We start from the raw sequence: 26920 nt of genomic DNA on the forward strand, positions 1-26920 counted from the left end.
CGCACGCACATTGCATGCTATTTCTAGCATGTGTTGTCTTGACATCCGGATTTAGAACTGGTTCAGATGGTGCAGATGTGACGAACTTTTCTGGAGCACAGCGAATCTGCAACACAAGATTGTCTCTCAAGAAGTATAAAGGCCGAGCAGCAGTTACATATACCACGCTGAATTGTCAGTATCAATAAGCGGGTGATACCCTTTTCTTCGTGACATTTTCTTTTTGTTTTTTTTGTTTTTATCAGAAATTTAGAAGGAAATTGTCAGAGGTTTGGAGTTGAGTAGATGCTATCAAAAATCTCTTCCCTGAAGAAGTGGGTCAGCGCGTTGCCTCTTTGTAAAGTTTTTGCTGCGTGTTAGGATATCCAGGACAGCTGTCCGCTGGCTGCTGCTGCACAATTTTTATTAATAGTCTTTTTTTTAGTGTTTTTGAGTGACAAGTATAAAACGTCAGCAGTATCTCAGACTTTCCTTCGTTCGCAGGAAAAGTCTTTCTTTGGCCAATTCAGAGACCGCTTCCTCAGGTAATGCTGCCCCGTTTTGGATGTACGTCAGTAATAAAAGCTAATTTGGAACCTGTTGTTGAGAGTTTTACAAGAAAACAAGTCAAAGTTTGGCAACGTTTAAGCCTCGTCTCACGTCACGTTTTCCAGAGCCTTTTGTTCTCTCCCGTCCTCTTACCTCTCGTTGCTTTTAGCTCTTTATCTTGTTTCATTTTATTGCAGCCATCATGCGCAAATAGGCAGTCTTTTGCTTTCACCCATGCTTCCCTCTGCTATCTAACTCCACCTTTCTCCCTCTCTCTCTCACACACACACACACACACACACACACACACACACACACACACACACACACACACACAACTGAGTGATGTTAATCATTGTGGCCTGTGGTGTTGGATTAATTCCCACTGCTTTCTTTAAAAATTAATGATTTCCCTTTGATAGAGTGCTGTTTGGCTTTATTTTAGCTCACCTTTAACTATTCATGAACTGTGTTCCATAATGGCAAAGCATCAGCGTAGAAAAACTATAGATAAGAGCCCCGCAGACTCGGTCCTAAGAAGGTAATGCGGCCCGTGAAATCCATTCTCTCTGTTTTAATTATGCACATTCTTGATTGTGAAAAATGACGTTCGCTCTGCTGAGCATGTAATGGAGCCGGGATAATAGTTTAATTTACAAATTACTAAGCAGTCTTTGACATTTCTTGCGAGGGGAATTTACACAACTTGATACTCGATGACAGTATCGACGGCTTTAAACTTTCTGCCACCGGTTTAAGAGGAGGACGCATCAGAAGAGCAAAGTGAACAGCAGCTCTACATAAGTTGATATTCTACTTTTTAAATGTCACTCATTACTTTATGCATCATCTGGAGAATACCTTTAGCCGGCGACGTCGAGGGAGACAGCCATCTGCGCAGTGTAACCGACAAGTGTTTAAAATAGCTATTTGTGAAGACCATTATATATTAGCACATGATGTGATTAGATAAGGCCTGATGAATAGCTTACATGACTTCCCTCAGGTCAGATGCAGACACATGGTCATTGTTACAGTCCAGGTTGGTGAGTGTGTGTGAAAATGTGTGTGTGCGTGTATGTCTTATTAGGTGTGAACGACGTGGCCCTTAACATCCTGCTCTTTGATAGGTTTTGATTCAGTGCTTTGATTTGCGGCACTGCAACTTTCTAAAAATAGCGTGTAGAGGAAGAGAGAGAGGGGGGAGAGAGAAAGCGAGGGGGAGAGAGAGAGAGAAAGAGAGAGACAGGTAGTGAGAGAGTGAGAGAGGGAATGAAGGACAGTGGCTGCTCTGGTCTCCAGAGAGTTAGTTACATTTGATCTTTTCACAACCATCACCCCCTCTACGTTTTTTTTTTTATACATCACATTTTTGCCATTCCTCCCTTCACTCTCACACCTCTGCCTCTTCCTGACTCCATCTGTCTTTCTTTTTCATTCCCACCACCACCGCCACCACCACACCTCCTCCTCCTCCTTCACCAGCTCCCTCTTTAACCCCCCTTCTTCGCTCTCACTGTCTTTCGCACGCACGTTGGCACGCACGTTATTACCGAGCCGGGGGAGAAGCCGGGACTGCAGCAGCAGCAAACACAGACTAGAAACAGAACAAGGAGGAGAAAAGAAGCACTGACACATCAGAAAGACAAACGGGGAAGGGGGGGAAAAAATATATATCCCATATGGTCACGCTGGATTAGCGGTCTGTATCTATTTGCGCTGCACACGTGCTCTTGTCAGTGTGTGTGTGTGTATGTGTGTGGATGAACTGTGCCATTCTTCGCCGTACTCTGGGACAACAGTAATAACACCCTCAGTCAAACAAAAGAATCTCACTACGCGTCCCGATGCCCGTGTCAAAGGTAACGTATATTTTTGTAATATTGTTTTGAATGCCAGAATAAAAGCTCTTTCCGTGACTCTGTTATGGAGATTAGGATTATTGCGTGTGCAAGCTTTTTTAGATATGATCGTGTAAATTCCACAGTTTGCATGGTAAAAGCTGCATCTGTTTCCGTTTTTCTTTTTTAGTTTGTTTCCAAGAAGCATCGATGAATGGTTTACTATTTCCAGGACTTCATTTTTGAAAAGTTTTTCAAGTCACCTTCAAACTGGAGAGTCTGAGATGAAAACACAGTGGGGTTGGGGAGAGAAATCGCACTGGTGTGATTCATTCTCTGGTTAACTGGGGCACATGTAGTTCCAGAGGCAAGGACATTTTTATTTTTTGATTTAGTGTGCTTGAACTTTTTAGTTTAAGCTTCTACTTTCTTGCAGTAGCTATTATTAAAGTGTTACCCACTGTTAATGACGGCATTATGTTTTGCCTAACTTCAAGGGTTTTGTCAGCGATGGGTAGCGAGCAACGCTGCGGAGAGACAGCAGGTGTGTGTGTGTGTGTGTGTGTGTCTTCAGCTTGTCAGTGTCAAATGTTCCTCGTCGCTGAGGGGATTAAAAAAAAAGAAAAAGACCAAACAAACAAAAAAAAGCCTTTCTCCTGAGTAGCACCGAGAGGCTCTCGAGATTAGAGTGACAGAAAGATGAGAGAATACGGGGACATAGAGAGAGAGTGTGAATGAACGAGAGAGGCAGAGGGTATCATGTGATTCAATTACCCACTTAGGAGGAGCAGGTACATTTGTTTATCAAAGACACACTGACACGAAGACACGCTTTAATCATATCTGCCTAACATTTTTATCATATCACATTAGGTTGTTGTGTTTCTGACGGTCAAACCTTGACATTTTTTTGTTTTTATTGGCTGTGACTTGGAATCGAGTGCAAAAAAATGGTCGAGCAGTCAAATTTGTCATTCCATGATTGGTCACATTCATTTAGTCTGGGCTTTTCTTTTCTAAAATAATAGTTTTTTAATATTTTATAGTACAGATTCATCTGTTAAATGGGAGATTAAAAGAAATATACAGGCTTTTTAAAGGAAAACGTTCATTACTGTCAAACTAAGATGTTGAAAAGGGGTCCTTTTTTATATTCATACCAGTTATAAATATATAAAAAAACACTTTTATTTACTTTATTATTTGTTGTGGTGCTGCTTTAGGTCCAGTACAGCTAATTTATTTATATTTTCATGTGTTACATTCTCTTATTTTAGTTTTTTTTGGTCATACAACACCCAGCATAGAAAAAAAAAAGCCAACATGCCATCGAAGGCAGAAGCTGCCATCAGCCTGGCTTCGATCATTTTCCAATTGTCTTCCAAGGTTCGTGAGGTGGCTGTTTTTTTGCAAAGAAACGGTGCACTCATGCCACCGGAGTCTCGGATACTGTTACAGGCTGTGAGTCAGTGCAGTTATTGAATCCATGCATATCTATTTGAAGCCGTACAGTACATATCTACAGTAGAAAAACAATGGAACAATTGAGGCATGATGTCAGCTGAGCAATGTGCATGTTAGGGTAGACTGTGACATCCTTGTATTGTGTTAATATGTATAAAAGGCAGTATGCTATATATGGATGTAAGTCTAATAGTATTCTTGATAAATTTTACTTCTGTCTGATGGACATGCCCTGAATATTAACATGTCCAAAGAAAGGCGAAGTGAGGAAGTGCCAGATATATTTTAAAAGTTACTGGGAATTAAGAAGGATCATTTAATGTGAACTTTTATAATGAAGTTCCAGTCCCTCAAAGTGTATTATAGATAACCACACTGTATAGGCATTGGCAGCCAGCACCATTTAAAGACGCCACAGCATAAAGATAACATTTGAACTTCTCCCTCTCAGATCTGTATAATGTGACATGGCTCCTGCTTCAGACTGCATCTGTGACACCGTGGCTTCTCTGCGTGAGTCATGTCGATGTATGTGTTGAGTTTGAGCCCGCAGCGGTTATGTGTCCATTGTGTTCTCCGTGCATCCTGTGGGACCCGGCTGTAGTGCCTTAATGTCTTCACAAAGAAAACGAAGGGACGGGGGGGGGGGTGATGCTGCGGAGGCTAGAAGCGGTCACAGTATATGTACACGTGTGTCGGGCAATATTTGCGGACGCGCATCTTGCAGTCGTGGTCGACACTGTGGGGCGGTTAGTGGGCTTGGTAGACGCACACACAGCACATGTTTCTCTCCGAGCTCTCGCCGCTCGTTTGTCTCCGCTCATTATCTCTGTCTCCTCCCTCTCTTCAAGTCCCTCTCCGCCTTTCCTTCTCACTTGTTTGTGCAGCTTGGGAGTCTACCTTCTTAGCCTCTTGGGCATACTCCCTCTCTTTCCCTCCCTCTCTCTCTTTCTCTCTCTCTCTCTCTCCCTCTTTCTGTATCTCTGCACAGTTCAGCTGGCCTAGCCCACACTGACAGAATCACACACCAGCCCAGCTAGGCAGCCACAAACACTCACACACCAGTTTGACAGAGGAAGTAGGCCACTTTAATGGGGATGTGTGGAGTGCCTGTATCTGTCTTTAGTGGATAATAACCTGGAACTGCTTCCTCTTGCCAGGTAGGGTTTATATGTCATCGCTTTCTTTCTTTCTTTCTTGTTGTAATCGCTGGTAGTAGGTCATTTATTTTCATGCAAATGGATTTTACAGAGCTTTTCTTTGCCTCTGGGTTTCACAGTGTCCGTGCAGTTATTTAGAGTTGCAGAGGTTGTTGCTGTGCTGCTGCGAGGCGAGGAGTGCTTCGGTCACATGCAGGGAGGAAAGAAGCAAGCCTGGGAGATGAAAGGAAAGATAGGAGAAAGCAATAAAGGTCTATTTATCTCTGGGCATCTTTATGACAGGCACACACGAAGAGTTGTGCGTCAGTGTCATGTGCTATTTCGAAATGCTGAACTTTAATTTTCTACCTTTTGGTTTGTTTTTCGTCGACTTTCCATTCTCTGTCCTACTTTCTTTGTTTGTTGTGCTTTTACTCGTCTCTTCTATCCCTCCATCCACTTATCCTCCCTTCCTCTGATAGCTTTAGTAGCTTTCTTCCATATTAGCGTCCATGCAATATCACCTCCCTCTGAACAAACAAACAGTTGAGTTGTGGGCTTAGGAACAACAAGACTGTTTACATCCCCCGTTCGGTGCTTTTATTTCGGTGGTTTCAGCTTTGGCCGCGCGCCAGTGACGTGATTTAGCCGTCCACATGGCTGGGATGACTCGTTGGGTGAGAAACAGGGAGATGGAGAGAGAGAAAGAGAGAGAGAGAGAAGAACAGTAGGAGGATAGCCATTAAGGAGACATAGTCTAAACCATGTTAGCGCTAAGCTGAAAGTGATAGAGACAAGAGGAGAGAGCCAACCGAGGGACCAGAGGGGAAAAAACAACAGGAAGCACACTGGGGAAAATTGCTTTTCTCTTTTCCTCATTAAGAGAATTGTGGGGTTATTCTACAAGGGGAAAGAAAGCAAGGGAGAATTAGATGCAGGGAGTGTAGTTTGAGCTTGTTGATACCCAGGGAGACGATCGATAGCACATGGGTTGAGTAAATGGTAGTTTGTGTTTGAATGAGAGCTCCAGTACAGTTAATGTGAAGTTTTTAAGCAAGAATAGAAGGAGTAAGTTGACCTCTCTTGTTCTCTCCTCCTTAGTCTGTGCCTTGTCTGGGATCAATAGCAGACCGTGTCAGTGTCTCATCCCTCTCCTGCACCGAAAACACACACACACACACACACACACCACCACACACTCACACGAAAGGAATGCGATTTATCAGATGACATTACAGTCCCAGCAGAATAAAAAAGATGATTGCTATAACCTGGGAAACAGTGTTGTAGATTGTGCAACCCATTGTGTGTGACAAACACACATAATGAAAGGCAAAAACAACAAACTAACTGTCCCTTTGCAACCACACACACACACACACAGACACACGATTGTGTTTCCCTTCAGAAGATATCACTTTCACTTATATTCAGTTCTTGCAGACTTATTCCAGCCTCAACCTAACCTCAGCCTCAGCCAAACCCTTAATGATTGACTCTTTGGACATGTCCCCAAATACGAGGTGTGGCTATTTAAACATATTTATGTACCCACACCATGAGTAAGACGCACAAACACACACACACACACACACACACGCTCACAAAAACCTCTCTCTCCTCTCTGTCTGTGAAGGCCCTTTCCAGTCTTTCTCAGTAGTCACATTGTCTTCAGCTGCCTGGCGTCATGGGGCAAGTTACGTCAATGACATTTTCTCTCTGAACCCTCAGCTTCTATCAATAATGGCTTTGCAAAAAAAAAAAAAAAAAACTCTTGCTGCACTCTCTGGCTGTCATGGACAGTGCCTGGTTTCTGTGATTCTTCCAAATGTTTTGCAGGAGTGGCAGCATGCCAGGCTATTCTTAAATGAATTTGATCGCAGTGTAATGACAAGGCATGGGTTCTGTTTGCCAGTTCCATTTTGGATCTGTTTCCAAGTTTGTAAAATACCCCGGATATATTCAATTTCACAGCCCAAAGAAATCTCCCCAAGCAAATCTTTCCTCTGCGACGTCTGTTCTATCTCTTGTCCAACACTATAGGCGACAGCAAACCAGAAAATAAAAGATGTTGAACCAAACAAAACAAAAGGAGGGCACAGACTAATGCTGGTGTTACACTGCCTGGTGTGACCACGCATATTCTGTGACCTTTGCAATGGGTTTATCTTCAGGTAACTCCATGTCGTGCATGCAGATTATCAGCAAATTATTTATTTGATGTTCCCTGAATGAATGTTTTTTCCGTGATTCTCTGCAGCCGTAAATACTGCAACAGATGGGTGACAAAATATGTGCCGAGTCCCCTGCAACCCCTCGACGCAGCAGAATGGCATGTGTTAGGTGTGATATTAATAAACCTAAAGCATTATTAAATTATATCTTCTGTCACACAAATAATGCAATATGTTTTAATGGCATTTTTAATTAAAACATACGTTCATTTCCCACTACATAAATTACTTCAAGGACAATCTTGATATTTTTACACTAGGGCCGGATTTTCCAGGTCTTACTCTGAAATCTTGGATAAGGTGGATAAGAACTACCCTTGGGAAGAGTAAAGTAACATTAAAGAGTTGGAGTGCAGAAAGTGTAGCTTACTGTCAATCATAAATATCGTTAGCCTCATAGCATAATTGCCTAAGTCACATTTTAACGTTTTCGGAAAACAAGAAAAAAACACAAATTTTAGCAAGCATATTTTTATTGATATTGTAACAGTGACCAAAAAATTACTTAGGCAATTATGCTATGAGGCTAACGATATATATTTTTTAATATATTCAACTTCTCTTTTTGAAGAAAGGGCACATGCTAAAAAACACAGTGTCCTGACGCTGTGCCTTGCGGAACACCTTTTTTTGCAGTGGCCCTACTGATTGTGTCGTCTACTGCCAGTCAAATCACAGAAGAAATTCTGCAACCGAGCGTTTTTCCTGTTGCAAGAGACTTGCTGATAGCGGCTACAGTTATTTTATTAAGCAGTCATCCGTGTACATGAAAGCATGGGAGGATAAGAGCAAAAACAATCACTTTTGAGTACATTATGTCTCGTACTGAACTCAATATTGAACTGATTCCAAATAGTTTTGCCCCCTTTATTTGTTTATACTCAAAGAAATTATAAAATGGGGCCCGAGTTTAAAAATACTGGAATTGTCCTTTAACGAGATTTATAAAGCAATATCATCAAACCCCATCCCTACTAATGACCATAAAAACATGTAGAGACTCTACACATAAGACTAATTTACTGACTCCCTGAAATATTAATGAGAATAGATTTCGTGCTAATAAATTGCCATTAAATCTCTGAGGTTTAACTCAAACAATCCTGTGGGATACTGAACCACTGCTTTTATTGTGCTGTCTTGTTTATCCAGCAACCCGACAATACTGTCACCAGTGATGAGTGGCAGTGTTTAGATGAGAGGATGGACTTTAATAATGAGTTGATGATGATTCGCTTATTTTACCTTACATTGTGGCCAAAAGTATCAGTTAAAACCTAAAATGTAGACCTTTTATATATATTAAAATATATTATTCAATCAAAAGTGTTCATGTTTATTTTCCTGTAGTTTGCCTCTTTCATTTACGGTGTTTTTCCCCTTGGTCCTTTCCTCTTTGCTCCCTTATCCCTGTTCTGCTTCGTCCTTCCCCTTCGGCCCGATCCCAGTACAGGAGTCTTGACAGATAAATGACAATTACGATCTCAGCGGTCTTCTCACGCTGAAATCGAAAGCAATAGAGGCGGGTGCATTGCGGTGCATATAATGAGACCATTCAGAGATTGATCAGCTATAGGGTAGGGCCCCTTAACGAGGTATAGGTTTTACCCGGAGCAATAATGGCTCTTGAATCTTCAGACCACTGATTGTTCTGGACAGTACATCTCAAAAACATGTTTCATATATATTTAGCTGGCGCAGACACGCACGCTGAGATACACACACCACAATAACGTCTTCCAGTCGGCGGCAGAGAGCAGGACTATTATCATGTCAGATGCTACATTCCAAGGATGTATACCCTCTCTTGTTCATGTGACATGACATGTGTAAGTCTTTAGTAACATTTGACCTGTGATTGAAGGAATGTAGAAAATGAATCGTGTTGTGTGTGTGTGTGTGTAAGTGAGTTTATATAACCACTTCGGCCGTCCTTTGGAGCAAATGATTTCATTTAAGGTAACCAACATGTGCTTTTGACTAAATTTAGTGAAAAATAATGCGGTTGACGAGTACTGTTGCTATCGCTCTTGAGGGAGATTAAAATCAGCATCACATCGCAGAAGACTCTCGTTATCTCCAAATGATGATTATGCCCGGCTCTGCACTGATTTTTGATTGAATGTTTGTTTTGTGTGTGTGTGCACACAAAATGTATGCTTCTTCAGACCAAATAGCCTTCATCTTCTTTAGATTTTCTTTCTGCTTCTCTTTTTACAAGCAGATTCCTGAATTAGATTTCATCCTGTAATAAAATTGATTTTGTGTACTTGGTGCATAAATTAATGCGACTTCTGAGATATTAATTTGAGTTTCGTTTTTAAATGGGATTGCTCATTGCGATTACCTTATCAAGCACCATCGGAAGTTTAATTAGAGGGGAGCTGTCGAGAACTGCTTATTTTTTCTTAGGTTATATCAAAGCAACAGGTGGCAACAATAGCCTAAACAGAAGTTGACAAAAAAAATCTAGCTCTCTATCCACATATTATCTATTAACGTTTATCCTGTATGGGCGGCTGGGGCGAGAGGCAGGGTACAAGCTGGACAGGTCGCCAGTCTGTCACAGGGCTGACACAGAAACACAAACAAACATTCACATTCAAATGCACACCTGTGACCAATGCATGCATGTCTTTGGGCTGTCGGAGGAAGCACAGGAAGAACATGCTCCACGCAAAAAGGCCCGGATGCTGTGAGGCAACGGTGCTAACCACTGCGCCACCGTCCTGTCCAAAATCCTTCCTTTAGTTAGTTAATGTTAGCCTCATTAATGATGCATGCTGTTATTTCCACCACCTCAACCAATCCCAATGCACAAGACATCTAAGCACATTTCCAATTGATGACACATAAACAAGATTCTTGAATCTGAAACCAGAAAACACAGCGTGTACATTTCTGAAAATAAGGTTGAGTTATGTAGATTTAATGAGACGTTGGAACAAGATGATACCATTAGCCGGTGAGAAATAAGGTTAACTTTGTCCTTTGTTATCTTTGAGTCCATTTGATGTTTGCTCTGTAAACAGGATGTCTTCACTAGACGTCTCTTCCCCCGTACACGTCCTTTGAAGAAAAGAAGTCAATGAGATAAGCCAGTGAGTAAAGGGGACTTTTAAAAAGCGCAGAAAACCCTCGGGTGGAGTTACACCACCTAGGCATCCGCGAGCGTCTGAGCTGTACGAAGAAGAGGGCGGAGACAGAGGAGAAGATAATGCACATTCTTTCTGTGGTGGTGCTCAATATTTTAACAGTGCTGCTAATTGAGATGAGCTGGATTTATCGAGGTTGGAAGTGGATTTGGCAAGCGTAATGCTGGACAAATTAAACCATTAACCACCAGGCAGGGGAAGACTTTAATGCTCTTTAATGCTACGTCTTACTTAAACACAAACGGGACACAGGAAATTAAACGAAAGACGGGAAGGAGAGGGAAGAGACGAGGATGAAAGATGACAGTTCATAATTGAGAAGCGGGAGGGGCTTGGGGAAACTGGGATGGCAGAGTTCAGAGGTACATCTTTTGCTTTTGGAGAACGCGCAGCACAGCTGCTCCCCGGGGATGGGTCTCTCGTTGCTGTGGAAACAGCGGGACAGAGGTCACATGGTTGTCCCTGGGTGAATGTCCACGAGTGTGTGTGTTTTCTTGTACCGCTATAAGTGTCAGAAGATGTTGACCTTCAGGACTCATTTTTAGCAAGGAAAGGACATATTTGTCAGTTTTTATTTCTTGATGAAGTTATTTTGGATACAGGACCTTAGAGGTATTCATTCACTGCTCTTACCTGGTTTAATCCGGGTTTCTTTTCCACATAGTCCACACCCCGACACTAAATAGATAGTGTTAAACAGAGGGAGCATGCTGTTTCTAAAACAGATCATTTGGAGAATTGCATGCATCTAAGGTCAAATGTGTGTGGAGTTTCTGGAGATTTCTGAAGCTGTATTCATGTACATTAATAAGTCACAGAATGCAGGAAGTAATGTCAAGATTAGCTTCCCCCTGCAGCCCATTTGGTTTTAAAAATATCCCTGTTTTGGGACTCCCAAGGTGCAACAAGGGAAGGGACAGATTGCGCCTGAGCACTCGTTGTTGTCTTAAGCATTTATTTTTTAAGCTGCGGAACCATAAAGCCTCTTCCCCCACATTTTTTCCTTCTTTGTTGTTGTTTAACTTCTCTGTGATTGATTTCTTTCTGTCGTTTAATCTTTAATTTGGGATTTTTGCCGAAATGTTCTCAAAGGAAATGAGACTAAACAGACCCAGATCTCACCAACTGCAGATGTGCAACGTCCAGTTTATCCCACACAGAGTGCATGTGCTTCTTATTGTACCCGGCTCTTAACCAGTACATTAACAAGACGAGTTTTGTGGACCTGTACAGAAACATCCTCGTTTTTATTTAGTTGGTTGTTTATGTGAGAGTTGCGTAAGCCGAAAGGTTAAGTCACTATTGGGTCTTCATAACGAGATTATGCAGGGTTGGGGGAGCAAATATCTGAGAAAGACATGCAGCAGCAAGCCATGAACTGTGGTACTAGTTGGCATTGTTCTACAGTTCAAATTCTGTTTTGAAGTAGCATGAAACACAGAGTATATTCAATGCTGAGGTTCATTTGGAAAGTATTTGCTCAAAAGACTAATTGTACTTAGTATTAGAGGTGAAAAATTCACAAATACCACAAATTCCTGCAGTGGAGTGCGTACAAATCCATTCACCAGCTGTTGAGACAGTTCACTTTCAGCCACAAATGTTAACGCCTTGGTGGTGGTAGTGGAAAAGTCAGATGACCAAGGAAAGTTAGAAGAATTTACCCTGAATTCTGGAGCATGTCTGTGCCAGATTTCATGGCAATCCATCTAACAGTCGCTGCAATAGTCTAGACTAAAATGACTGACTGACTGTCAGTCGTAGGGCCACAACCCGACTGTGTCTAAAAAACTTCAATTTTCTAGGTCCTTTCAGCCTTGCGGGGAGTTTCAACAACAACAAAAAGATCTATGTTTTTGCAGTGCTTTGTATAAATGGCCGTGAGTGAAATTCGTTGGGGCTTGCTAACTCGTGGGGGACAAATGTCCGTGTGCAGTATGGCTGCCTCCTGGCTTCAAAAACAAATAATAAACACTGTAACAGACACATGATGAAGCAGCGCTATAGCTCATGGAGTGAACTGGCCAGCAGGGCATTAAATCACATCTTCTCGGTGAGCTGAGCTTGATTTTTGACCACTGAGACAAACAAAACATTTGCAATTTAAAAAAAATCTGTGTAGAAATCGCTTATATATACATATATATATATACACAACTTGTTACTGGTAGCTCATGTAACTTGTTGTACATGATTTTAATTAATTAATGAATATGAGCATTTGGTCCTTTGCTCCTCTCCTCTCCTCTCTTCCACTTACTCATCTCATTTCTTTGTCGTTGCTGTTCACTGAACCCTCCTCCCTTCTGCTTGTCTTATCCACTTTGTCTCCTCCATCTATTCACTCTCTTAACCTGCGTCTCACTCTCTCTCTCTGCCTTTTAGCACCGGTTTTGCTTCCTTTCCTTAATTGAAGCAATGTCAGAGATTATATTCTGTTGAATCATTGATGACTCCGAGAACACGCGCATTACACATGCGCTCGTGCAAATGCAAGCGTAGGAATAAAAAGCGCCTGCACACCGCGCACGTCTCATCGCCCATTAGCCATCGTATTTTCACCGTGCCTTTTCAGGCCGGCTCACCGGAAGGACAAAGAGCGTGGACGAAGTAGCAAGCGTCGTGTTTGGAAAACGCCTTGAAGTTCTTATATCTTCACGTGAGACAGGAGGCCAGGTTGCTTAAAAGGGGTTAATGTGAAGCCGCTCGACTTTGTGAGTACCGTGTAGAGTGCGAGGAGGAACAAGTGTATCTGACAGGACAGGTGGCTCCATTGTGTCTCGAGCCATATCTTCAGCAGTCAGGGGTTTTGTGTGTGCTGGACAGGGAGAGAGAGACTGGGGTCGGGAAGGTCCAGAACGCGTGTAAATCTCAGGTCTAGATATACGACGCATAGACAGAAGAACAGATGCTTTTCCTGTGACATTTAACAGTGTTTCAGTTGCCATATAAAAATATTCATACTACGACAGTGACTCACTGCTCTGACTTGGACCACAATGAGCAAAGGAAGAACAGAGAGAGAGGACAGAGGGGCAGAAGGGGATAAAGACAGAGGCTTTCCTTCCACTTTCCTCTGTTTGCTTTTATGAAAGTGCATTTCATTCTAAAAATACCTCTCATACCCCGTCACCCTGATGTCTTGGTTGCAACACTACTGTGAACCATTTAGACGAGATCACGGAAGGGTTAAGGAGGAGTTAGAGGAGAAAATGAGAGGTCTGGATCACCTTCAGGCAGTTGAATTTGTATCTATATATATAGATAGATACAATCCTTAAACATCAAGTTTGTATTTATAGCCTTGCTCAGGCCTCAAAGTGCTTCTCAGTGACCACATTGGAAAAAAAGTAAATGAAACCAGCAACACCCAAACAACGGAGCAAAAGATCTGCTGTGAACTGGCTCCTCAAAACTACAAAATAAAATAGAGCAGGGTCTGCAGTGCCTCTTGTTGCCTGAGCAGAGACACAATTATGAGGTCCCCAAACCAGATCCTCTAATCCCCCCACTGCATCCAGGAAGGTCACATACAACATCAGTGATTTGACAAACCCGGAGGGGCACAACACACACTTATGCAAAGCTTTGTTGTTAGTATGCTTAGCCCTTAAGCCCGTTTATTATAATTAAACTTCATTAAGAGACTGAATGGCGCAGAGGGAAATATATAGATTGTGCTTATCTATACTTCATGTCTTAGACACAAACAAATGTGCTTCTAATTCAGGCTCTATGTACACTGAGCAAAAACAATACTGGCTGGTTTCACTGCTTGGCATACACATACACTGACATTGTTAGTTTAAGGGAGTGCTTTCAGTTGATCTAGAATAAAAGTCTTAAGAGCTCTTTGCAGAGTTCATCCCTACAGGTCGAAAGTTTAGAGCCAAGTGCAGCCAGGGCAGTTGTATCTGGGGTAAGCAGTTTGAGCTGTAAAAGAACACAAACAGCTTGTGAAATATCATGAGAGCTGCCTGAGAGGAGGCAATATTATCTCCAATTAGAGCAGCGCGTCTTGTGACTGCAGCTTGTCATCATGGGTTAACTTGCGCAGCACAATGAGGCCCTTCACAAGACTTAAAGAAGGTGGAATTGATTTTGAAGGCTTAGCAGAGGGCTTGTGATTTCACAAAAATGCTATGGAGGGCAGAGACTCAAAGTGCCGATTTATTTTCCTTTTGATTTCTCCTTTACGGCTTTGACCCTCAAGCAACTATCTGCGGTCAAATCGCCATAACACAGTTATAATGTAACATTATACTTTATATTTAATATCACTGTTGAAACAAGTGATTAATCTATATGTAGTCTACTATGCCAACAAGACGCATTTAAGTAGAGACATAAAAAAGGATCAATAAGTATCAAGTAAAACCTGGAAAGGCTGCAACACTGCAACTACACTGAATACTACATGTACAGCAACAACAGACACATAACATGGCAACTACTACTGCAGCTAAACTAACCACTGCAACTAAAGCAACTACACCACCCACTCCATGTTCAACACCTGCAACAAAAGATAGCGGGTACTGAAACCAACTGCAACTAACTGCAACTACACTAAGCACTCCACGTGCAACATCTGCAACAAAAAAGAGCAACTACTGCAACTAGACCAATTGCAACTACACCAAACACTCCATGTGCAACATCTGCGACACAACATGGCAACTGCTGCAAATAACTACTGCAACTACACCATCCACTCCATGTTCAACACCTGCAACAAAACATAGCATCTACTGCAGCTAAACACATTGCAACTACACCAAGCACTCCGTCTGCAACATCTGCAACAAAGCATAGCAACTCCTGGAATTTAACAAATTGCAACCACACAAAGCACCCCATATATAACATTTGCAACAAAGCATGGCAACTAGGGAAATCTAATCAAACACTGCACCTACACTCAATACTGCATGTAAAGCAGCAGCAAAACATGGCAACTACTGCAACTAAACCAACCACTGCAACTACAGCAAGTACACAACCCACTCCATGTACAACGCATGCAACAAAACATAGCAACTACTGCAACTAAACCAATTGCAGCTCTACTAAGCACATGGCAACTAGGGACATTAAACCAAACACTGCAACTACACTCAATATTGCATGTAAAGCAACATCAGCGACAAAACATGGCAACTACTGCAACTAAACTAACCACTGCAACTACAGCAACTACATCACCCACTCCATGTACAACACCTGCAACAAAACATAGCAACTACTGTAACTTAACCTATTACAACTACACAAAGCACCCCAACAGCAACAATTCGATCATGCACATTGCAAAAAAGAAAAACTGCAGCATCATCCCATTAAATAAAGTCCAGTGCGTAATTCTGCAGAGATTTCCTCAATTCGGCCTGACACATTTAGTGTCTTTAAAAACTTGGTGACCCCTTGGTGAAATTTAAAATAAAATTCTGTGGGTTTGAATGATGTTGGCCCACTCAAAATGCATTTGTAATCACCCTCCCACACGGGGCTCTGTGAGCTGGAAGAGGTTAAAGCAGCATTTAAAACCAGCAGATTTTGGGAAGGAGGTAATACAGAGAAATTGCCAAGGGCGGGGGCAAAGAACAGGCATTGTGCTGTGTGCGTTACGCACAGTGGTGTGTGACGGGAGTATTATGCTCGGCCCTGGGATGTGGGTGAGGGCAGCTGGGGCTTGTGCTGAATGTGGGTTCATTTGAGGTAGATAAAAATTTATAGTACTTTGAAATGGTTTAAAATGTATCAGGATGGGGATAGATGGGTGAACAGATGGGCGGCTGGTTGTAACACATCTTAGCATTAATCTCATCCATTTCTAGCAGAGGTCTGAGCTGCATTTTTATACTAAAGGCACAATACCAGCTTAGTTTGGCTGAGTCACGACATCTAGCTACTGGGTGTAGTGCAGTAGCTTGCAGCACCAGTGGGTGTTACAATAGTTATCACAATATGAACTTATTCATATTACAGTGTGGTCTCTTGGATTTCATCCTTTCAGTCCCAGGTGACTTCATGTCGGGAACAAATAATAATAATAATCTATGCTTGTGTGTCATGGCACCTTGGAAAATTAGATGGAAAGACTAGCTGCTCAGATTTTTCTCTGCTCTGCGGTGCCATGGTTATACGTGGACATTTCTGATCTGAGATATCTGTCTCTGTCCCCTCTGGACAGAACACGCAAGCGGCATGCCGTGATTGATCTCATGGGAAAGTCGTGAAAGGACTATCATCACTTAAACTGGCATCGTGACCTTCTGAAAAGAAATTAATGTTCTCTAGTCTGATCCTGACATTATGGCTTGATGTCATCAATATGTGGCATGACTAATTGTGATTAATTTCAAAACTAAATTCGACGTCGGGTAATGGAACAGTTGCAACGAGCAGATCATGGCTGAAGAATGAATCTCCACTATGCTGGGTTAAACCTGTAACTGTATGCACACATCCAGTTCATTAATTGTCTAAACAGATTCGACTAACAGTTATTTTTTTTTTGTCTCTCTTGTCTTTGTTGTTTTCCAGATGTTGGAGCCTAAGGTGGACGCGCCTTCATGTGAGCTGGGCGGAGTAGGAGGAGATCGAGGTGGTGTGTGCCTCCACCTGCCCCCACGAAGCTCAGAGGGTGAGGAAAGCAGCCTCTATCCTTCCAGTCCTTCAGAGCCTCCAACGCTGGGCAGCCCTCACCCGTCGGAGCCACTCACCCCTTTGGATGACATCTACATGCCCATTGGAGGTCTTATGGGATCTGAGGAGCGGCACAAAGTGCCTCCCACACCACCTCCTTCCACGGAGGGTGAGGATTGCAAGAGTATAGAAGGCCATGAAATGGAGATCTGGAGAGAGAGGATGGATGAGGAGAGCAAGAGAGAGGAAGAGGAGGATGGAGCCAGCAGAAAGAGTGCAGGAAGTGATGGCGAGGATAAAGAAGGAGGAGGAGGAGAGGATGAAGGAGATAGAAATGATGAGGAGGTCAATTTAAACCTGGTTGTGTCAAACACAGATGAGGACAACGTCTCAGAGCCGCCTGACACCAACGCTCCCCCTTCATCTTCCTCGTCCTCATTTGTCATCCCCGAGCTGCGCCTTGACCGCTCCTTCAGCGCCGACGCCCTCTCCTCCCCCAACACCGACGAAGAAGAGTACGACGAAGACGACGACGAGGAGTCCGAGGAGGAGGACGACGAAGACGACAGCGACGACGCCTATCTACAGCGCAGCGACAGCAAGCGCCGCAGCATGGTAGAGGGCGCCACGTGTGAGAAACACGGAGGAGGTGGGCTCAGCGTGCAGAATTCCCTCCGCAGGCGCACCCACAGTGAAGGCAGCCTGCTGCAGGACCCCCGAACACCTTGCTTCACCTCCGACAATGCCATCAACTGCCTGGAGGCAGGGGGAGGTCACAAGGGCGGCTGGACGCTCCCGTCGCCCAAAACCTTGAAGAAGGAGCTGACCAAGAACGGAGGCTCCATGCACCAGCTGTGTATGCTGTTCTCTGGGAGGAAGGTAAGCAACTTCACAAACTGAGTCACACAGGAATTCAGTTAGCAACAACAAACACATAGATACATTAACTTGACCTATAATAGAGCTGTAGTTTTTCCTTCTAATCTCACGTAGCTAATTAAAACGTATAATGCAACTCTTATACTGTATATCTACAGCTATTGCATCAGCAATGCTTGAGTGATCTCACATCTCCGGCCACTTGTTTCTGTAAGAAGGGTGACATCAAGTGGTAAAACAGAGCAAGTACACAGTGGAGCAAAATACTCTGCTGGAAGTGTTTAATGTCAAGTTTATCTCAAAGAAACGAACATAATCGTAAACAGTAGGCAGATTAGTAGTCTATTTCGACTCGTAATGCAGCTGCAGCGCCTGAATACTTAGTACTAAAGAGCATGAGTCGACTGTTTGCTACCACCTGGAGTTGTATAGCTATTATAGATATTTAAGATGCATCTAGGTCACATCTCAATAGATTATGTGCAGAATAATCATGTTTAAATATTAACAGCACGAGAAAAGGCACTCACAGACTCATGTGCAGTTACATAAACCCCAAGCTGAAGTCCAACGTAAGAAAGTGTACAGTCATTGTGTTTCCACTGCACTCTTTACACCACGGTAAATGTTAATGCCTACAGAGCAATGTTCAGTTGGGCAATATCATGGGGAGGAAAAAGGGAAGATTTTCCTTTATGTCACGGTAGTCAAAACAGATATGTAACTTTTAAAGAAACTTATAATACTGACAGTTCGTGTCTGCTTCCACAAAAACAGAAAAGGCTTTCATAAATGCATTTTCATCATATTTTTAAACTTTAATACACTTTTCATAATGTAGTATATAAATGATTCCTTTTTGGTTCTTGCCTGTTTTTGAACAGTGAGTGTGCCGTTGATTTTAGTGCAGGTGGTAGTTGTTGTAGTCGTCCAGCAGAGGGAAGCATGCATCACATTGAGTTGCCCAGCATCATGTCATTTCTCACTTTGCTTTGGCCTATGTTGAATAATGCACGTTAACTGAAAAAGCCTTGTTTAATTGTTAGCTAGAATAATTAGGTTTTATATCACTGCAGACGGGTCGTCATCTCTTCTATTTCTTCCAACAACGCTTTATATAGTGTTGAACGGCACACTTGAATAAGTACAGACAAATGAGCGGAAAATAGAAGAAAAAGAACAAGAAAGGCATCCTTACGACAGTTTCTTTCTTTTTCCTTTTTTTAATCATTGTAGAGTATCAGCGGTACAGCTCCTCTTTATCTGCCTCTCCTTCCACAAGTCTGTCAGCACTCTCGGCAGCCTTAAATGGCAGTGTGTGTGCACTGTGCAAAGCAGGAATGCAGCAGACAGGGCTGGAGCCTATTGGTCTTGGCAGATTCAAGGGTAATTTTACTACCTATTGGCGTCATGGACACAGTTCTTACAGGCTTGTGTTTCCATTATTTAAAATCATCCATCACCCCCCCCCTCAGAATTCATAGATCTTGTGACATCTGTAGATACAGAATGTGTGTCAGTGTGTGCGGGGGACCTCTAACCAAAAGAACCGTACTAAATGCATGCACACTAATATTCTGTTATACTATTCTGAATATGGCAATCTTTAAAATGTGTGTCGTGTAAACATTCTGTTTGCTGTGTTTGGGTTAGACTTTATTTGATTAAAACATGTGGAATATGCTGATATAGATGGGTTTTAGGGACACAGCAAATTCAAAATATGCATGCTCAGTTGGGGTTTTTACTGCAGTTTATGGCCTGACTTCCCTCCAAAACCGGAGAAGCATTCCTATTTTTAAACTTTCTGAAAGACAGGTTTTATATGCAAATATCGCAAGGCTGACAAGAAAAAAAAAAAAAAGAGAGCTGTGGCTGTGTTCGCACCGTTGAATAAGTCCGTCATGGGTGGAAAAATGCTGCTGCTGTTGCTGCTGTTGCTGCTGTTGCTATAGACATATTACTGGGAGATTCATTTTCATTATCCGTTTAAACTGCATGACACGCACAGTGTATTAACACAAAAACAGAAGTATTTTGTGCATGTAAACACACTAGGGGAGACACATGCTTTGTCCGCTTCATAATGCCTTTAAGGTCTTCAAAATTCCAGCGGGGTGAAATAATTGCTTACATATCTGCTTGCAAGCAGTCTCAGTGACAGGGAAAATATGAAGAGATATTTTAAAAGAATGTGCTTAAAAGCTTGGGTGGTGGCTTGTAGAATGACAGATGGCTCTGAATGTGTTATTGGAAATCCTTAAAAGATTATTGTCTTTAACAAAGACATGTTTTTCTTTACTTTAGAAGTGATTCTAACTCTTTTGGGGTGAAGGAAAGTCTTTGAAGTTTATTTTTAATTGATTCAGTAAGTCTATTTATTGCAGTTTGAATGACCTTCACTGTCATTAAACATCGGTTATCATGATGTTTAAGACATTTTGCAGTGACTGCTCATGCCAGGCAGTGTTTACTTGGCCTTTCAACAAGCAGCAACTCTGGTCCTGTCTTTCTTTCCGCTCAGCACCTTTTCCCCTCACTTGAAGTTTTTAGTGGCCCATCATCACTGCAAGGGGAGCCAGAGACAGACAGAGAGTAGATCAAGAAAAACTGTGTCAGTTTGTTTGACTTACAGATTTTTCTTGCCTGCTGCTAAAAAAGAAACTATGCTATCGCTGCCACTGACCGATGAAACATTGTTTCTGAATCAACTAAATCAAACTTGCCTTTCATAACTTGGCTGGAAAATAATACGAAGTTATTTTGGGGAAATTTAAGGAAAATGGAATAAATATACTGCCTGTCATGAATTCCTCACATTATACAGTAGACTGCCACGTCAGTATATAGATTGTGCATGTTCTAAGAATACCACAATAATGCTTTTTTAAGCATTATTGCTAGTGGCGCTATTAGCACAAATCTTTTTGGACCTAGAGGGAGAAAACTGAGAAACGATGCTGGTCCAAGTATTGAACCATGTGGTACACCACGTGGACATCAGGCCTTATGGTAAAGGCAAACTGATCTGTTTACAAAGGAGGCTTCAGTGGGTCAAATTTATTAAGTTTCAAACTACATCCAAATGTCATAGTAGCCAAATATAGAGACCACAACTGGAAAATATAAGCTACCCGAGCTGTGTGTACAGGCGAAATAATAACTGTTGAACTGTTAATTTAGTTAAACAACTAAAGTGGAATTAAAGAAATGTGAGCCCAGAAGTAATAAAGTGTTCCTCTGATCTGTTTTACACTTTGGAAATCCCAATTTCCATCACAAGGTCACAAGAAGCATGCTATGAATGGCCATATATAACTAAACCGCTGCACGTTCTTTCCTGCCGGACGATTACATTGAACTCTCATCTTACAGCGCAAAACCCCCGACTCCTCCCTGTCTTTCCGGACATCAACCATCAATCATCCTGGTTTCAGTTTGTGAATCCGCGCAGACGTGTTCGCCGACGACACATGTTGATCTAACCCAGTGCTTTTGGTTTAAACAGGCCAAACATGTTGTTTATGGGGTCTTGATGTTTGTTTGATATTCTGATAAATATCAGCTGTCTTTACAGACATTGGGGGGGAAACAGTTTTAATGTGTTTACTGATAGTCTTGTGAGGCTTACATTCCTGCTGCATGTCTAGGATTTACTGAAGTGGAGAGAGCAAAGTAAAAAAAATAGGTTAGCATCTATTCAAACTTGAAAAACAGGATGCATGCACACGATCACACTCTGAGGGAGTGGAGTACAGAGTGATGGAAATTAAACTTCAAAATGGTTGTAAAAATTGACTGCGGGTGCTTCCAGCCAAACCACTAATGTTACCATAGAGCTACCTTGCATTTTTCTTTACTGCGAGGAACTAAGGGAAACAAAATGGTTATGCTGATAGCACTGCATTTACTTCCATCCTTCATTAGCCTTAATCTTTCCTTTCCATTCTCAATATAAAACATTAAAAACACTTCAGTGCTCTTAAACACTAGCTACGCCCTAATGACTTAAAATCTAACCCTCAAGCTGACAATTTACACTTAATGATGGTGCACCATGCACACAATTAGCCCCTCTATTATTTTAAACTGAAACAACTCTGTAGGCTACCGCACATCTAAATTAATATTCCAAAGTAAAATGAGGTTTTACTGCTTTAGCAAGAAGTGGATAGAAATGATTGAGGATATTGTCAGAGAATACAGCACATTATCTGTTTGTGAGGGTATTAGATTGAGGAAAACAGGGTAATCCTAATGCAAGACAAACAGTGCACACACACTCATCTAAAGCCAGGGATACACTACATAACTTTCACACTCTTTACAGATTTTGAAATGAGGAGTACCCACTAACAGACTGGCTTCAGCAAATTTTTGTTTGACGACTGGAAGACTGGAGATCACACACTTAACAACTGTGCCCGATGAGGGACCACAGACGACATGATCTGTCAACTAAAGCCAACTGAACGCATCAAACTCTCGTGCAAACTGTGTCGGCGCTCATGCTCCTGCCACAACTCGATTAATCCGTCCTCCATTTGTGTGGTCCAGGTTCAGTTGGTCGCCGCTTTCCCTGTTCACCATTGTGGTTTTGATATTCCCCTCATCTTCTGACGCTATTTCCTGTATCCCACCCTCTCTTTCTCATTGGCTGTCAGCAACACGTTCTTGCAGAATCAGTTCAGACTACCCGATTGCGTCCAAATTCGGCTCCAAAAATTCAAACATGTTTGACTGCGACTGAGGTCGGGTCGGATCTGTTCCCCTCACACTTTTGTAGATTCACGTCTTCACCCCATCGCACACTTACAGATTTTTCTGCCAACTACCCATGCTGACTGTCTCCAACTTGTGCAGACTGGTGCAGACTTTGCCCAAACGGGAAAAGCTAAATTACTCGCCTTTCGTCCTTGGGGCTGAATCAGAATGTGTAATTGATCCACAAACATGGAACAGTCTAAAAAAAAACTAGAGCACACACCTGTACAAACAGAACATTGTTATATTTTTGTCTGAGCCGACCTGGCTTGTTTTAATAGAAATCTACATGTCAAGTTACAATAGACTTCAGTCTAATGCGCACACAGGGTTAAATACACAAAAATGAACGTGGGACAACACGTTTGGGATATTATGTACCTTTAGACTGCACTGCGATAGGCAAGATAAACATTTACAGGAACCCAAACAGACTATTTAAGGCCCACGCACAAAAATATTTGTAAACTTTGTATAAAGTTAAGTTATCTTGAAGTACCTCAGCTACATGTTGTCCTGGACAAATCTATTAATGCCGGCCTCTCATCATTCCCAAAGCCCTAATGCACATGTTTGTCTAATTTTATCTCAAAGGTTATAGCTTGAGATAGTTTGAGTACTTGTTGATATCAAGATTTGAATGCATACCTCACATGCATCCGCTCATGTGACAAGACCTAATAATAGTTTGTTTTTTTTACCAAATGAACTGTTGAAGAGTTTCCTGGAAATGTTATGGAAATACTAAGTATCGGTGAATGTTGTTCTCTTAAATGAACTGAAATGTAAAAAAAACAACAAAAAACAACAACAAAAAAAGCGTACATAAGTGTACATCAGAGACATATTATTTGACTTCTGTGAATGTACAGTATTGTAGGTAAACACAAGGCTTTTCTTCTGTTTGACTGTACAGTAGATGGCCTGGATGGGACAAAAGGTCTCCAGAGTTCAAATCAATGCAGGATGCAGTCAGGCTGGATATGTCCGGCCAAATGCTCGATGAGTAACACGTAAATATTTACTGAGGAGCATGAACAAGCGTTCAGAACAGTCAACACAGCATTCACTCACCAAAGTGTCTATTGATAAAAATGTGAATGAACTGAAGTGTAATGTTTTTTTCGTTTATAGCCCGTTAACCATAAATTTTCAGTGGCTCCACTTGCAAGAATCCATCGACATTACTTAAGGCAATATATCGGGTGTAAGACTGCCTAAAAGGGGAAAATCGTTATGTAAGACAGAATAGAGAGACTTATTTTGGAAGGAATTCTTGTCACTCCATGTGAAATTAGAGTCATACCATTAGTCTGTGGGTGTAGAGCTTGTGTGTTGTCTGGAAGCTTCCAGACAGATTGTATGTTATTCTACCCAATCTCTCTGCCTCTCCATATATTTTCTTTTTATTCTGAGGCTCAAAAAGGAGAGGAATGTACAGCAAGGAGAGCCTACAGACCAACAAACAAGAGATGTTACGCGTATAAATCTCAGCATCTGTCAAAACAAAACAAAAAAGCACATAAGTGATTAATAAGTTGTTCTCTCAGATGCAGTACACAAACGCACACAACCAACCAATTATTTCACAGTCTCTTTCATTATTCCATCCCTACGGTCTCTGTCCTTGTTATTTACAACCTTGGCTTGAACCGTCTTGGCATATCATAATAAGTTATGGCTCATGTAAACACACACAACCGCACCAATGCAACGTCAACGGTTTCAATCATATTTTATCTGCCGCAGTTATTTGCCTGCAGTTCATTTGTTAACTCTTTGAACTGATTGGAACCTCCGTCTCTCACTTTTTAATATTTCCAGCAGACGTCGTTTAAAACATAATCTTGTATAGTGAAAAATAATATGCCGAGGCTAAAACTACAGGTTCCAGGAAAAAAAGATCAGCATCCAAGCCAGTTGATGATGCATGCAGAAGAATTGGAAATGGAGAAACGGCATGCTTTATTGTTTCACGGCTTTGAATGTGAGGAATAACTCGGGAGGTTTGGTAACCTAATGGGTTTTGGATGAAGCTGCAAAGAAAGTACATCCAAGACCAACATTTACACAGTGAATGTTCCTGTCCCGAACAAGGACTTTTCACTTGTAATCTGTAGTCCAGCAAAATTAGTTAATTCATCAAAATTTAATTATATTCTGCTTGGCTTTGGCAAATGATGCAAGTTTACTGCTTACGTCAGAACCAATATACACAATGTTCCATCCACTCCTTAAACTATTATACTTGTCTTTTTGCTTTCGGAGAGGCTAAGAAAAGAAACTACCAATTTGTTCCAAGCTATTTAGATACAGACTTTCTCTACAGTGGCAATGTACTTCAGCATGCAGACTAAACAGGCCCTACAATGCCTTGCTTAGGAATAATTGGGGTTCAGCAGTGGCCAGTTGGGTTTTGTTTGCTCATTTACTCAATACGCATTTCTAATTAATTTAAACTGGTATTATACACAAGTGGCATCAATATGAACTGAACCTTTTTTTGTGTTTTATCCCTGAAAGCACTCAAACTTAAAAAGCTAAAGTGTTTAAATGTTCTGTTCCTTCTTATTTTTAACACACGGTGAATTACACCAACGCCTGCAGAAAGATTTAAGATCATTTCCATGAAAAAACATTACACTTTCACTATTTTTCCCCTGAAATGGATGCTATTTGTCTTGGTGAGCTTGGTAACTCCTCGTGGCTCCATGACAGTTAAAAGATTCGCGTGCCAATCCTTCTTGCCAGGAAAAGCTCCCCCGCGGCTAAAAATCTCAGCCTCTACACCGGCATTTCTTCTCTCTCGTGCTGTTTCTATGAGCTACTACTAAAATAGTAGGGTCCACGTGTACTTGCACCTTCACAAATCCCCCACCGCAAAGGCTAGCTAATCCCAAGCTAATGAAGCTAGCATTCCTCTTGTTTATTTGTTTGCAACTATTTGGCTGTTTGTGATTACTTCTTGGTTTAATGGGCTTCTTGGATTGCTGCGTGCGGGAACACATTGTTTTCATCCATTACCGTGTGAATTAGGGCTATAAGAACTTCTTTTGAAACTGACTTATAAAACATAAAAATACAAAAGTGTGTTCCTCATGTCCCAAAGAGGAGATGTCAGCCCTCAGTAACTTCAACTTTAGTCAAAGTAGAACATATTTCTCGACCCTTTGAGAGTATTAGTGATAGACGTAGAGGAAGGCTATACAATACAAATACCTTATAATGCAATCCAGACTGTCGCCAAAGCCTGGAAACCGTTGGAGAAGCTTCAATCATCATTAGCTGGCTACTGAACAAATAAGGCTGTTGGCGTAAGCATCACCAGTAACGCAAAGGAACATCGCAAGCAGGTTTGTTCAGTTAATATCAGCAAACAACATTTCCTCAGTGACCTTTATATTTAAACGCTCCGCAGAGTTTCAATGATGCCTTCATTTCGTAAGAAGCCCCTGCCGTGATTCATCTTAATTAGCTGGAATCATTTCAGCAGCTCTCTGCCCACCTTAGTGTCCTACATTTTAAGCACTTGGGTCATTAAATGATGGGACTTTGTATGCTCTCACTGGCACAATAAACCCCTCTTCTGACGTCCAGCTAATCCAAGAGACGATCCAGAAGGCCTCTTGCTTTACAGTCGGGCCCTGAGTGTGTTTTTAATGGGCGTGTTTACAGCGCTCGTTGCCACAGCAGTCCTCTGGCTGAGTCAGGAAATGGTTATATAAATGTTGATAGAGGATTTCTCGCATAGACTGTACATACACGCATGCAGGTGCACCAACGCAACTCGCACGTAGTCTCTGAATCCCTTACGTTCAAGAGTGAGACCTGGCGAGAAATGATGCGCAGCCTTCCTTAGCCACCTGTTTCCTCAAGTGAAGATGATCTCTTAATCCTGGGACGAGAAAGAAGTCTTAAAAGATGTTTTAGTAATACTATGTTTAAGTCGGCGCTTTGACTGGGAATGCTATCACTTGTAACAATCCTGGTTCCAGAAACACCAATGACTCAGTTCTTCTTTTTGCAAAACTATATTAACCCTGTTTGATGTACAAATAGGGATAATACTGCCAAGACCTGTGCAATCAAAACAGATGTGTGCAGAATTTATAGCAACGTTCTGTACAGAACGTGATGTTCATTTTGCGTCTTCATTTCTTGTCACAGTTCTCAGAAGATGTCCAAGAGCAAGACTCAGAAGACAGATGTAAAAGTGGAAAGAGTCTTAGGAAAACAAGGATACAAAAACCCATTCAGGCAAGCAAAGT

At 41.8% G+C, this 26920-nt stretch overlaps 1 protein-coding gene across 3 annotated transcripts in view; it reads left to right on the forward strand.

Annotated features, from left to right (window-relative positions):
• rgs3a (regulator of G protein signaling 3a) overlaps positions 1 to 26920 on the forward strand; it is a 120945-nt gene that overhangs the window by 71524 nt on the left and 22501 nt on the right. For all 3 annotated transcript variants that reach the window (XM_084572361.1, XM_084572362.1, XM_084572359.1), the window contains one exon: positions 16908 to 17888. In XM_084572361.1, the coding sequence (XP_084428487.1) occupies positions 16908 to 17888 (981 nt within the window). The remainder of the gene's footprint in view (positions 1 to 16907; positions 17889 to 26920) is intronic.

The sequence above is a fragment of the Chelon labrosus genome (genome assembly GCF_963514085.1).
Source record: "Chelon labrosus genome assembly, chromosome: 22".
Classification (NCBI taxonomy): Eukaryota; Metazoa; Chordata; class Actinopteri; order Mugiliformes; family Mugilidae; genus Chelon; species Chelon labrosus.